Source organism: Chanodichthys erythropterus, chromosome 10, assembly GCF_024489055.1.
Source record: "Chanodichthys erythropterus isolate Z2021 chromosome 10, ASM2448905v1, whole genome shotgun sequence".
In the NCBI taxonomy this organism is placed as follows: domain Eukaryota; kingdom Metazoa; phylum Chordata; class Actinopteri; order Cypriniformes; family Xenocyprididae; genus Chanodichthys; species Chanodichthys erythropterus.
Window position 1 is genome coordinate 45207329 of NC_090230.1, and position 15068 is coordinate 45222396.

The 15068-nt window shown below is 39.5% G+C and overlaps 1 protein-coding gene across 8 annotated transcripts in view; it reads left to right on the forward strand.

Annotated features, from left to right (window-relative positions):
* The window catches only part of auts2a (activator of transcription and developmental regulator AUTS2 a), a 386587-nt gene that overhangs the window by 360403 nt on the left and 11116 nt on the right, over positions 1–15068 (forward strand). For 5 of the 8 annotated variants that reach the window (XM_067397877.1, XM_067397880.1, XM_067397878.1 and 2 more), the window contains 3 exons: positions 12908–13445; positions 14271–14548; positions 14744–14982. In XM_067397877.1, the coding sequence (XP_067253978.1) occupies positions 12908–13445; positions 14271–14548; positions 14744–14982 (1055 nt within the window). The remainder of the gene's footprint in view (positions 1–12907; positions 13446–14270; positions 14549–14743; positions 14983–15068) is intronic. The other 3 variants (XM_067397879.1, XM_067397881.1, XM_067397882.1) reach the window with 2 other exon arrangements.

Below are 15068 nucleotides of genomic sequence, written 5' to 3' on the forward strand. Positions count from 1 at the left end.
CTGTGACTGCAACAGGATCTTACCACAACTATCTCACTTTTTACAGTGGTCATCTGTTTGATATAATGTTCTTGTGTCCTCTATTAAAATCTTTGATGACTACAAGGTCACTTGGAGACTCAGTTCAGGTTTGGTTTCTCAATGGATGCTGACTTGCATGGCTGCTATACAAGCTGTAAATATTTACAGTCCTACCAGCTTTTACCCAGAGCATTAGTTACCTGCTTTTCAGAAAGATAAGAGGGTTTATTTAACAGAGAATGTGTAGACAGGGTGAAATTAACATCTGCTACGAGATAGCTATACTAAATATGTTTTTGTTGTTGTTGTTGTTTTTTGCATGTGACCCCTGGGGCTGTATTACAGAAACTTCCTATCTTTATTCTTGACTCAAGATTTAAAAAAGTTCCAAAGTGAAGTTGCAATGGTTACTAAACAAACAGGGCTCCAGAATGAAGCCTTTTTTTCCTGCTGATGCGACTAAATTTTGTTACAGATCGCACTGGTGCGACCACTATGTTGCTCAACTGTTAAGAGCTGCCATTTCTGTTGCGTATGAGAAATTATGTTTCCCATTAAATAAAGTTTTTTTACTGTTTATTAAAATTATTATTATTTTAATTGTTATATTTATTCTTAAATATTGTTTTGCTTTTTTTATTATTTTCAATAATGAAATAGTGTTATTACAATAGTAATAATAGTTTTAAACATTTTATTTAGTAATAATAATCATAATAATAAGTATTAGTCATATTAATATATATATAGTCCAGAAATCAATGTTAAGTGGTCTCTTAATTTTTTCCATAGCTGTATATACTTTTGAATTTGTATTTACACATTATTAATTCACTATTGTAAAATAATCAAGAAATACATTTTTGTCAAAGTTTGTTACTTTTTGTAGTGAAGTATGAAGTAGAAAAAATGACAAAATCTCAAGAAAATTTTGAAATAATTCTGAAAAGTATTAGTAGCTGGTTAAATATGGGCATTTCCTGCCCTAGACATTAATATTTAAATGTTGTGCTAGCTGACACAAGACGTGCAGCTAAAAAAAGGAAGGTGTCGTGCTGATGGACAGGACTTCGACTCCCTCATCACCTCTTTGTCTCTTTCTGACTGTGCTGCTGGTGTTTTGTCTGTTCCTGCATGTTTACATTAGTATTCACTATCACTGCAGCTGCTCTGTGAACAGCTGTATCATCTAAATTTTACAGTCAGATGTAACAATTTCCTTTCTTTCAAAACAAATTAGAGAGCTATAATTTTGTAAACACTGTAGTTTTTTTCTTGTGCTAGACTAGTCAGTAAATGGACGATTTAAATTAAAGAGAGTATGATGAACAAAAAGTACAGTCTGCTCAGTACTGAGTGGACTGTACTTTTGTTCATCATACTCTTTAATCATTTTCTTGTGTACTTGTGTGTCAGTCTTTCAACTGATAAACACCTAAAATGACTCTTTTCCACAATTTTATAATGGAATTATAAAATATAATAAAAATTCTGGAAACAATTTTGGAAATTATTAATTGTAATTATTAATAATCAATTTTATTAATTATTAATTTATTAATTACACATTATGCAGAACTTTAAAGTGAATGTGAATTGCGGTTTACCACCCATTTTACTTCCATAATGTGATGTATTTCTAAGTAAAATAGGATATTCAACAGCACACACTAAAGGGCAGGACTTGTTTATCCAATGAGAATGGATTTGATCATAAAAATCACAGTGATGTCAGACCAAGTTTGCTAAAACAAAGCTATTTGGCTATTGGTTAACACAAGTCAATAGCCTGCATGGCCTAAGTTATATCAGTGGTCTGTACTTCTATTCCTCAGCCTTATTCTCATTCAGGGTGAAATTGAATATGGGTTATACACAGACTAAGGTCTATAGTGAGGTCTATAAGGTCTATAAAGAGACAGAGTTATGCCTCTTTCCTTGAGTGACTCGATACGTTTGCAGCAAGTGTGTTAACACTCTTCTGGGCTCTGTGTGTGTGTGTGTGTGTGTGTGTGTGTGTGTGTGTGTGTGTGTGTGTGTGTGTGTGTGTGTGTGTGTGTGTGTGTGTGTGTAAAATTCCCAGTTGCTGTCAGAGCATTCTCTTGTTTCAATGTGTGCACATGATCTCAATCCTCAGGGATATATAAAGATTTGTTCTCAGAGGGATCAACACTTGTCCTCACCATGGAAGAAATCTATCCTTCTGCCAGAGTCTACCAGTCACACACACACAGAGACTAACTCTTTAACATACTCTGAAATACACATCTGTCATGGGATCAGAGAGAGAAAGTTTGAGAACACACAGAGGATGTGTTTCAAAACCAGGTGAGATGCTTGTTGGCAACACTTTTGGGCACCATAGGCATGTTCAGATTGACTAGACTCAAATCTGATACATTCAGACATGATATCTCACAAACATTTATGAGGGTGCTAAAAAAACAAGTGTTCAACACAGACAGAAAGGAAATGAATTAACAACAGCAGGAGCTTGCCAGTTTGGAGCAGAGGCAGTGAAAAGCGATGTGTGACGGAGTGAATGAGGTGTGTGTGAGATTGATCTGACAGTAATGTGTTTGTGAGGGTGGGATGGGTAGTAGCTGTGTGTGTGTTTTCAGGGCCCCGGGGAGCTGTGTGTCTGTCACAAGTGCTTAGAAAAACATCTCTGTGTTAATCACAGTAATTACAGCAGATTGACCAGCTTTAAACAGCGGCAGCAGCAGTTATCACCTTAGCCATCTGTGGGAGACGAACCCTCACACATCCACTGAGCTGAACAATCACACAATTCACACACATCCATAAAAGCAACAAACACAGCACAAGGTGTTGAGTGGAGAGTGAATTGTGGCACTAAATTGGTGGCCAACATAAACACCCAGACATCTGCTGTCGTGTTTGCTCAGTCTCCTCAAAAATGTCCCATGTATGTTCAGAATGGCATGTCGGGTTAGTTTGTTTGTCTCTTGTGATTCTGTATGTACTTAATTTCCTCTTTTAGATCATTACTGATGTGAAGTATTCATGATCTCACAAGATAACCATGAGACTCATGTACTTACAAACATGCTCTGATTGGTACATTACACTGGCCTGTACCTGTCAGTCACTATACAACCGTTCTCTGACAGTCAGTGACCAATTTAAAAAGGTAGAAAAAAAGCACCATTGACAGCCCTGTTTAACACTGTTTGCAGCATGAGCTCACTTTGATACTGAATCCATAATGAAGACTCCTGGGTCAGCAGTCTGCCTGAGTGTATGTTATTTCAGCCCAAAGGTTAAGAGGTGGATTGGCCTGTCTGTCATTACAGTGATTGATTATGGCTGTGAGCTTGGCTCGATTAGGGACCGCAGTGATCTCCTTCCACTAAAGTGTAAATTAATATCACTTTCGCAATATTTGGCTGATGTAGTTGCTGATATTGATAGTACAATGTTAACCACAAGTAACTTCATAAAAAATGAGACAAGGACCAAAATCTAAACTAGATTAAAATCCAAAATCTAATCTAGACTAAAATCAAAAATCTAATCAGAATTTCTGCTTTTTAAAATTGTTTTTATTTTTTCAAGTCATCACGCTTATTTATAAAGTGCTTTATACAAAACAGATTGTTTCAAAGCAGCTTTACAGTGAATACAGGAGAACAATTCAGACGCAAACAAAATTCAACTGCTGGAAAACGGCTCTAAAAAGACAATAGTAATCAGTTATTTTTCAGTTGCAGGGGTGCAAACACCGTTAGGTCATTATTGTGATTGAGATGAAAATGTGTGCACAAACGTTCACACACTCACTAACAGATCGACACACACACACACAGCCATCCACTCACTGTATGCACACACACACACACGCAAAAGAGCAACCAAGGTTTAAGCATGTAAGTAGTGTATGGTGTTCAAGGACTTACAGGAGTCGAAATTATAAATCCTCGATCACTTTTAGTCAACTTTGACAAAACTTCCCTCAGCTAGCGCATCGTTTTGAAGTGACTAGAAGCCTTGTCACCTGACCTGAATACTGTGCGCTGATTCGCTAAAACGGACTTATCGGTTTCTGCACACAAACAACAAGGGCGCTTGTCGGCTTCTGCTGTAAAACGTGAACTTGCCATGCCTGACAGTGGACAATACCAGCTTTTCTGACAAAATGGATTTAGGGTACATAACGTGCTATATATGGAGAATAATGCTCAGCTTTTTTAAAAGTGGCGTTTATCGGTTTTTGCAAATGAACTCTTCATACATATATATATATATATATATATATATATATGTGTGTGTGTGTGTGTGTGTCTCACCTTTTTCATCCTTCATAAGTTTGCACCCCTGCAGTTGAAATCAGTTCAGTGTTGATTTAGTATGGTTCTATAACTGTAAAGTTCATAAATTATGGAATGAGTTCAATTAATCTAAAGCAGCTCTGGATAGGCTTCTGATTGCATTATGACACCCTCTTCAGTTAGGAATTTATGCTTTGTTCTGATCTATTTGTAATGTTTACTGTGGTATTAGTCACTGATGATAGATGAGAGCCTTCAAAGACAGTAAGAATAGCCTACTTTTGTTGTCATCATTGGGTCTGAGCTGGTTAAAGTTGCTAATCTATCTTGTGGTTGCAGCTGAAACATGAGGATGTGAGGCCGAATGCTTGTTGCTACTGCACTGTTTCATCTGTGGCTTTGTAGCTGCCCTCTAAGGTACTTACAACATCTTTCTGTAAGAGAGCCCTCTGTCCTCTCTTCTGCTCAGAGTGATCACAAATAGCCATGCCTAAGCCTTTACCACCAGGCTGAAGTCTTAGCTCAGCTGATTTGACAGTAAAACGGCCGTCAGGCGGAGAAGACATGCAGGGCTGTCAGTTACAATGAAGGGAAGAGTTTAACACAGGCCTAGGGGCACTGAAGGAAGGCCCCATAACCCCAGACCTCATCTCTAGCTTGACAGGAGTATGTGGGGCTATTTCGGGGTGGAAGGGATGTAGAAGTGGCAGGATGCCTGAAGCCCAATGTAACAGCATGACTGGCATTTGCCAGAAGGATCGGATATCGGCGCATACCACCCAGGGAGGCCCTGTAAGTATGCTGGTATAAGCATACTTACAAATGACTGAACATAAACTTATTTAGAGAGGCAGAATTCAAAGCACACTTCAGTTTCTCTAAATAAGAGTAACTGGTGGTGGTTTTTTTTTTTTTTTTTTTGTTGTTGTTGTTTTTAAGGGATGTGCAGAACTTCATTGTAACAATTGGTTTGTCTGGATAAAAGCACTTCATTAAGATTGGTAAACAGTGTATTTTCTAGGGCTGCCCTTGACTAAAGATTTTTCTGGTCGACTAGTAATCATTCATTTTAAGTGATTAGTCCACTAATCACATGTTTATTAATAAACCATATAAATCATAATAAACTGGTGGTGGGTTTTTTGTTGTTGTTGTTGTTGTCGTTTTAAGGGATGTGCAGAACTTCATTGTAACAATTGGTTTGTCTGGATAAAAGCACTTCATTAAGATTGGTAAACAGTGTATTTTCTAGGGCTACCCTCGGCTAAAGGTTTTTCTGGTCGACTAGTAGTCATTCATTTTAAGTGATTAGTCCACTAATCACATGTTTATTAATAAACCATATAAATCATAATAAAGAGCCTTTAATGCATACATAGCATAATCAGAGTTCAAGCGCACGGAAAAACTTGCCACAGCGCACCGGCAGAAGTAATGATTATGAATGCGTCGGAGAAAAACAGCAAGGAGATCGCTTTAACATTTTAATAATTTATTGATGAAATAGTGTTTTCTGTTTTTTTCGGCTGCAGTGATGAAGTTGACGATGCTGACTCGTCATCTCCGCAGTAGTGGACACGCCTATATGCATATTTCATACAGATTACATAACCTGAGAATATTTGTTTTCCATTTGAATTGGTTCATTTAACAGTAGACATTTCGCTGTCTATAGATATATTTTTTATGTCTGTGAGGCAAGTTTAAATGGAGTTTTTTGCACATACTGTTTGCTTTCATTATTTTACAAAAGCATGTTTTGTTATTGTGAGTGCACACAAATAAAGGTAGACTCTTCACAGATTCAAAAGATATATAGATATGTTTTTTATTTCTTTGAGGCTAGTTTACATGGAGTTTCGATTCTTTCTTCTTTTTTTTTAGTGCAAGTGATTGCACTGGCGCCTCCACGTTAGCTGTCATGCAGTAAGCGCACTACTATTCAGCTTTCACACTCCGCACAAACACTTGAATAGCCCACATTTTTCTAGGTTAATGTTAAAGCAAGGGGCCATGTAAAGTTTCTTCTACTAACATGTTTCAGATGATCAGCCATATTTGAGGTCAATGAATGATAGGCAAGTGTTTGGATGTCCTGCCCGATGTACTATTATTACCACATAGACCAGCTGTTAATGACCTGTCCATCACAGACTGCGTGACTTCCTGTGGATTTTTTTAAAATTTTGCTCGACTAATCCTCTTCTCGTCGACTAACGGTTAGTCGACTATTAGGGGGCAGCCCTAGTATTTTCTAATTATACTTAATACAGGCAAACCACTTATTCATCTGCTTTAAATTTGAGATGTTTTGGACTTTTGTACACAAGGTCACTAGTAAGGCTTTTAATTTGAACTGAGAATGGGCAAATTTCTTAGAGATAAACTGACAGGCAATGATAACAGCTTTATCTTTTGAGTACTTTCACACTAAGTATTTAGTGCTTCTGTCTTCTGAAGTCAGAACTAAGGGATTGGATACAATCCATAAGAAAATTAAACCATGGTAAAGTTTATAGTTGCTGTGAACACAATCTGAAATGTAACTGCTGCTGAGTACACAAAAGGAGAGAAAATGAGAGAAATTTAAACTGTGGTTTGGACATCCATTGTACCTCGTTTCTAGATATAATAAAATGTGTTAGGAAAAAATCATATTTGGATTTGTGTACATTTACATTCATTCATCTAGCAGATGCTTTTATCCAAAGCAACTGAGGAATACAACAAGCGATTAATTTTAGGCAATAAACACAACAAGTGCTAGTAATACAATTTTTTTGCGGTTAAGTGCTGAGCGTGTATTATTCCATCAGCAAGGAACAGTGAATGAAAACATTAAATCGGAATAATATGTGAACGTTGTGACCTCACACCAGACAAACATGTTTTACTCCTCTCTAGGATTTGGCTCAATACATGTATTATGTAGTGATTTCTCCCATTTAAAAAATAATACTATCAAGTATTGTTCGATTTTGATCTGCAGTCTAATAAAAATTAAACAGAAAAAAATTAATTGGTAGAAGCTTATGTAGCCTGCACCTGTTTCTGAATGTTTACTGATTAAAACATTTGACCCATTACTAACACTTACTATTCTATTATACTATTTTATTATATTTCTATTCTATCTATTTATTTATTTATTTTTCTATTTAAAAAAAAAAACCTTGCTACATGTGTTAGACTAACAACAAACCTTTAACATCTCAATAATTAAATTAAACTGACTGAATTGCAGGCTATCATTAGATAAAGTGTTGCCAAACTGAACATGCTGTGTGTTTACAGTGCATTTTGGCAGTGTTGTCTCTTGAGGGGGCGTGGCTGGGGCGGGACTCTTGTAGACGATATAATCGGATATCGCAATATTTTTAAGCCGATTATCAATAAGATATCTCCCTGCCCTACATATGTAAATTATATATTTTTTTCTAGTAAAAATGTGGATAATATTTGTTCTATTCTGTTTATCCCCTTTTGAACACATTGTTTATGAGATATTTGGGCTCTGTCTGTGGTTTAGTTAGCAGCTGAATATGCTGTTTTCTTTCGGAGTGGACTCGAGATAATGAGCTGTGTTTTGCTGTCCACTGAGACCTCACCCAAGCTCACTGCTCCAGAAGCCTTGTAGACCTTAATCCTGCTCAAACATACACACACATACATAAACATTGTGTGATCAGATGAGAACTTTGCAAAGTCTGCCTCCCGGTCTGTTCTACCATCTTAATAAACATCCTCCTCCACGGCTGCCATTTGGAATAAAAATCACCTCTCTTCACTCTTTTTTTGTTGAGGCGAGAGAAAGCTGCATTTATTTGTTTCCAGGGATCAAGGAGACTTGACAAATTAACTCCCCAGGGAGGAGAAACACACTTCTCCTCCGCTCCCTGCCCGGCCCTGGAGTCTTCATTACGGGAAGAATAAGCAGTGTTTTCACTCTCTGTCTTGTTTTTTTAGGCATGTTAGTACATTGAGAGAGTCGCTCCAGGGAGGAGCAGCAGAGCTCTCTGTGGTTCAGCCTTTTAGAAGAGCTTTGGATATTTTCCATCAAAAGTCTCTACAGGAAGGCCACAGTACAGTAAGAGAGCGAGAGAGATGGGCACCCACGCTTTTGTGTGTCTAGTATAGACAGCATGTCTGTCCTTACATGTCATATCAGTTTTTGACGGCCTACTGGAACTATATAATCTGAAGTAAACTCTTTTATAAAAGCCCTCATTCTGACACAAACAAGTGCAAAAGGCTTTTCTTTGAGTGTTGTTAGCCCTCTCCGCCTTAAATCCAGTTATTCAGGCAGGATAAAGGGTGACTTATTGCACTCACTGGATGGCTTGTTTCTGAGCTGGGAGGCTGAATTGCCCTTGTTTATTAAAGTGTGCTTAGGGTGCCAGAGCCAGAGGGTATTGTGAGCTTTCAGAGGTCAAATGAGGTAGCCTATTGCCACGAACAGACTAAAGTTTAAGGGGTGACAACCACATTAATTGCAGGAGTAGGGTTGGGTATCGCTGAAAACCATGAAAATCAGCAATCTTAAGAACAACTAACTAATAAACTAGACTAATATAAATTTCAAACATTATTAAAGACAAGTATACAGTTAGTGGTACAATAAGAACATATAAGCAAATTAGCATTAGCACAAATAAATACAACTGAACAAAGTTCAGGAATTGAAATCAAATGTAAAATAACACTCCATGGTTTTCTTTTTATAAATAAAATATAGATTACAGGACTTGAATTTCAGATTTTACTCATTCCCGAATGTTTTATGCTTATAAGGCGAGAAATTCATGCAAACATTTATTCAGTTAGCTTGTTGGCTGTAGCAAATCAATCCACAGATTATCAGATCAAATCAGTAATTTAAAAATTTTCTGTGAGACTTATTTTCACAAACAGCGAGAGTGATTCAGCACTACTGCATCTTCTCTCTTAATCTTTCAAAATGCGTACATGGCTTCACATCACCACATCATCTGTACGAGCGAGCTGCATGCTGCTATACAAGACTTTCGCATGCATTTCTAGACAGAATTATCACTTGCCCAATCAGGCCAGTGTTGCATCGTTACTAAAGTTTATCTTATGCTCGACTTGTCAATAAACATTCAACATTTTAAAGCATTCAGTAGTACTCACTCTCTGAGAGACGGTTCATACCCAGTATGCACTCATACCCAGAATGCACACACACACATAAGGCCACATCTTAAACAAAAGATAGCGAAAACGCTAGAGTGAGCATACATTTAGGTGAGATAAATGTAATTAAAAAATTAAAAATTCCCCACAATAAGAGTCACCTAAGGGGAGAATTCTTCCAATACCATGTGTTTATGAGGATATTTTGGCATAACTGTGTGTTTATTTGTCTGTTCCAGTGCAAGAGAAATCAATTCAGTATTCATGCACTATATATGAGAGGTGAGCCCTGGATGTGCTCAGCACAGGAAACAGCACGAGTGTACCGACCTGAGTTCTCATTTGTGTCCTCTTGCACTTGAGTGGTTTAACTGTTAATTGACATTGTGGTAACCATATCAATGTTCTGGTGTCTTACATGTTTGTTAACCACATTGTGTTCAGCAATTTTAACTTATGCATAGTCGACGGAGGCATTGTGTTTTGTTTATGCTTAAAGGCTGCTTCACAAAGCGCATTCTTGCAACATTGCCATGTCCACTTTTTATAAGAATTTTTGGGACTGTTTAAATTTGGCTCACACAGTGATCGAGTTTATGGAGTTATTAAAGTGAGCAGGTGTGTGTTGTGATATTTGGGGGCCTATTTTTAGCATAAAGCATTTCCATTTATTTAGGTTTTTTTTTTTTTATAAACTTGGTCTTGTTTGCAAATTTGCTTGCAAATATTTGGCAACACAAATGAGTCAGGCTTGTACTGCTTTCCCTATGATTTCTTGCACCGCACCACACATTCAGACAAGAGATACATCTCTGATGCACATTAAAATATGTATTTTAGTGTGCATCAGAGATGTATCTCTCGTCTGTCATCTCTCATATCTCTCGTCATATTTCATTAACTTGTTGTTCAGTTCATTCCATACACAGTGCGTAGAATTTTTGTAAATGAGGTTGTCACTACCTGCATTTTTCAGGAGTTAATTCCGTTGTAGAATGCATTAGTTGCAGTGTGTACATGGCCTATATCTCTAATGTCAATGGGGATGTTTTTTGGTCTGTGGATACACATTGAAATGATTGGTTTTTGTGTGTGCATTTGGTTTGTACTAGGGATGCTCATTTCGGTTAACTTTCTCGACCGACAACCGACGCTCGTTATCCGATTATTAACCGTTAACTGATAAGATTAAAATGTTGTATAGCGTATATGATGATAATATGACATATATATGACATTAAATAAAAAAATACAATTGACGAGTGTCTGTGTCTTCCACGGGTTTATTTTAACATGCAAACAGCAGCATAGAACAGATAAACAACAGAACCTGGATTCACATTATCAAATTCGCACCTGCATAATTTAAATAAAAAGGCATAAAATAAATAGGCCTACACTAAATATTTTTCACTTAAATGTTTAACAAATTAAGATGACAAAAAAAAAAACACGGTGAATCGATTGAAGCTTTGAACAACCGGTATTTTAGACATTTTTTCCGTCAAATAAAAATAGCAGGCCTACCTCAAGGATTGTTATTTGTTATGACCACGGACGGTGTACGGTGTCCATTAACTACAAATCCTCACGAAAACTTCAGTCAAGCCAGCTCGCGCGTCAATCTGAGAGACCAGCCTCTTACCTTAAAGTGTCAAATTTCTTGGTTTCTGAATGGACGGTTTTGCTTGATTGACAAACGCTAACGTTCGGCCACGATTTATATACCATCGTCCTGTCCTAAAACGTTAGCACGCTGTGATTGATTGCTTGGAGATCGCGTGTTTCTCTGTTCGAGAGCGCATTTCCTCTTCTTCACATCTGCGACAAAACAGTTGATTATTTATGAAGGAAAGCTCACAGAAACGTGAAAATGGTCTCATTTGAAAGAAAATATCCTAAGCTAAAAGATGATATATTGTGACTGATTGAAGCAGCCCTTATCAAAAGTGCGGGGGGGTCGATTTCTGTCTTTTCAAAAGTGCGGGGTCGTCTTGACCCCCCTGTCCCCCGTGCCTATCGAAATGGTCAGTACTTCTTTTCGCTCGCTTCATTTTGCTTGTTGCTTAGCGAAATATGTCTGGCACGTGTGAAACGCCCCGCGAGTTAACAAATAAGCATATATGTAACTATATATAGCATATTTTTCTTTAACCATGCAGCAAAAAAACAAAAAAAAACAAACAAACAAACAAACAAAACAAAAAAAAACGTTTAACTGATAGTATTAATCGGTTAAAATTCTTACTTTCGGTTAACGGTTAAACGGTCAATGTGAGCATCCCTAGTTTGTACTTTTGTGTGCATGTATGCATACATATGAGTGTTTGTGCATACGTGTGTCTTGCAGATGTTTGACACAAACCTATTCCCCAGGGGCACCTTGTACTCCCAGATTATTCATCTAGTAGAGTACTGCAGGCCAGACTGACCCTTAATGTCTGCATCACACACACACACTACCTCTCAGCTGCACACCTGGGACATTATGCTCTGAGCTGGGCCCCATGAGCCACTGAATTTGGGAAGCCCCTAGGCCCTTAAGAGAGGGATCAGCTATCCATGGGGGTTCTGTTCCAGAAGGATCTCTAAAGCCTATGGGATTCAGGCTCAATTAGCATCCCTTGCTGCGGGCGATGGAGAGGAAAGGCTGGGTGTGAAGAGATTGAAAATACAGAGGGGTGTGGTTCCCTCTGAAAAGACAGAGAGGAGTTAATCAGAGTCATGCATGCACTGTGATCTCCAAGAGCTTTTGTTCCCAGAGGATACATCAACCCTTGGTTGACAGTCATTCTCCCTTATATGTACAATAAAATGCTAACATCGGCTCATTGGAAAAGCAGTTTTGGGTATGCCGGAGAGGTTTACCATAGTTTATGTCCTTTCCCTAATAAAAGATATTATGGCATTAACCTGACCTTATGTTATTGGCTTATTACGCCAATTCAAACCGTACTGACAAATGCCGACCAGAATCTTTTAGCATTGTTCAGCACTTGCTTTCACTGACTGAACATGTTGAATCGCTGTCGGATAATGGAATGTCTGAGAAGTGACACACTGTAATCTGGTGACTGTCGCCATTGGTTGGTGTCTGTCGGTGCAGTGTGAATTAGCCTTTAGGCTCTAGTCCCTCATGATGGTTCTAAATTATGTTATAATTTTGCTCTGAGAATTTGATTATGAGCAAGACACATCTTTGATCTGGCAGAGTAGAATTACAAATGAATTTTGCTCTGTTAAAAACAACACTGAATGCAACAAAGACCTGCTTCTGAATGTAAATAGAAACAGTTTTCTGTGGCACAAGGGTTTCTTCTCTGTCTTGCTGTTTTATCAGTTTATTTTCAATTTTGTTCAAATCTGTTTTTAGTTAAATCAGATGACAGAACTTTATCTCCATAATATGTAAGTATGTGTAATTTCTCTTGTCTCTTCAGTTCCAGATTTTAGTGTTGACACGCTCTCCACCAATGCCAGCCAGGAGCTGCGTGGCCTGGGCATTCCCAAGGTGTCAGGCCTAGAACGCAGTCAAGAGAAGAGCCAGGAGGCTTCCCGTGAACTCTCCTCGGCCACCCCCTCACTGGTGCCCACTTCCCATTCCAAACCTCCCCTCCCCACCCCTCTTCACCTCCAGCCACCCCCCTCCAAACGGGGGTTACCCTTGCCCCCAAGTCCAGCCCAAACCCAACACCCTTGCCCAGAACGGCCAGTTAGACCGCTGTCGCCCACTAGCACTCTGCCTCCAACCCAGGGCCACGAGCCCTCTCAGGCACCCCCGCCCCAGCCTCAGGACCCATCTGAGCCTCCGTCACACCCAAGGCCACCTCGAACCCCAGGCATTTACCACCACCCGCCATCACCAGCGCTACCAGCCCAGCAGAACCCCACCCAACCTGTGCAGCACAGACCACCCTCACGGTGCCACCCGCGTCCCATTTCAGCCTACAGTGGCAGCCTTACTCTTAACGGCCTCAGGTGAGTGGGCAGCAAATGAGTGTAATGGAGTTAAATATCAGCAGGAAGTTTCTGTTATTCTCCAGATGTGTTGTACACTGATTGAGCAGCTGTTCTAAGCCCACCGCTCTTAAATACTGTAGCGGAACAGCGTGATTCCTGTATTAGAATGTAAAATGTATCAATCCTCCAGTAAACATGAGGCACAAATCCCTGTCTGTATGTGTTTGTGTGTGAGTGTGTGCGAGCCTGACAGCACTGCAGAGAGAACCCCAGCTGAGAGATTAGACGGTTTGATTCGTTCCCCTCCCACGTCGATGCTGCTGCTGCCGCTGCCTTGTAGCTGGCGGCGACTTGTAGATAACAATTTCTCTGCTTGACTCAGACACCCCAGTATCCAGCAGAGAAGCAGATCTCCTCCCTCTTTTCACCCTTCTCTGCCAACCTTTAGATTTTTTGTGTAGTCCACTCTGTGCAGTATCTTGCCAGTGGACTGCTGATGATAATTATACTTTGTGTTTTTCTGTGTGTGTGAATGTATCAGCTTTTAATATGAAATAATTAGCATTTAAATGATTACTTAGCCTGTAAATTAGCTCTTTGTTAGATTGCGTACAACTCTGATAAATACTTTAGCTTGTGCAGCTAGGAAATCCCTCCAGGAATAACTCATTCTACAGCACTGTATGCACATTCCAGGTTTCTGAAACTGGATTTTTTTGCTAAATTTGTAGCAGACACTTTTCACTCTTAAAGCAGTTTAGTGAACAAAAGAGTTTTGTGATCAGTGATTTCTCTTTTACACAGGCACGATTTTACAATTGTTTATTCTCTCTTTCTTCACAGCAGTAGTCGAAGCAGCACTCCAGGGAAGCCCCCGGGCCCCTCTCCAGTCCCTCATCTGCACCATCACCAACCTGCCCCCACTGGGGCAGCAGCAACCTTCCCCCTGCCCCTGCCAGCGAACCCCACGGCTTCGCACACCTTCCCCCCCTCCCTGCCACCCTCCACTCTTCCTCATCACACCAATATGTTTGCGTCGCCTGCTGCTCTGCCTCCACCTCCTCCTCTCACCTCAAACACTCTGCCGGTCCCTGGACACCCAGCTGGGAGTGCCTACTCAGGTATCAATCTCTCATCTAGTGTCCTTTAATACATAATATAAATAAGTTCAGATTGCCAGCTAATGTTGGAAAATTATCGCCAATGCCGATATGGTTTGTTCTGCATTTAGATAAACAGTTTTGAAAAGGGGTTCTGGTAAAGTCCCTATTTAAATGTGTGTTTATTTTTGCTTCCATCCCTCATCCTTCTCCCAGAACAAGACATTCTCCGGCAGGAATTAAATACTCGTTTCCTGGCATCTCAGAGCGCTGATCGCGGGGCATCACTGGGTCCCCCTCCATACCTGCGGACTGAGTTCCACCAGCACCAGCACCAGCATCAGCATCAGCACCAGCACACACACCAACACACACACCAGCACACCTTCACCCCTTTCCCCCACGCCATCATGCCCACGCCTGCACCGCCCATGGTGCGTACCCCAGCCAGAAATGTGAGGATAAGTGGAACACAACTCTAAAAAAATAATCATTGTGGTGATGGATGCGTGATTGTATGATTGAATGGTTAAATGGGTGA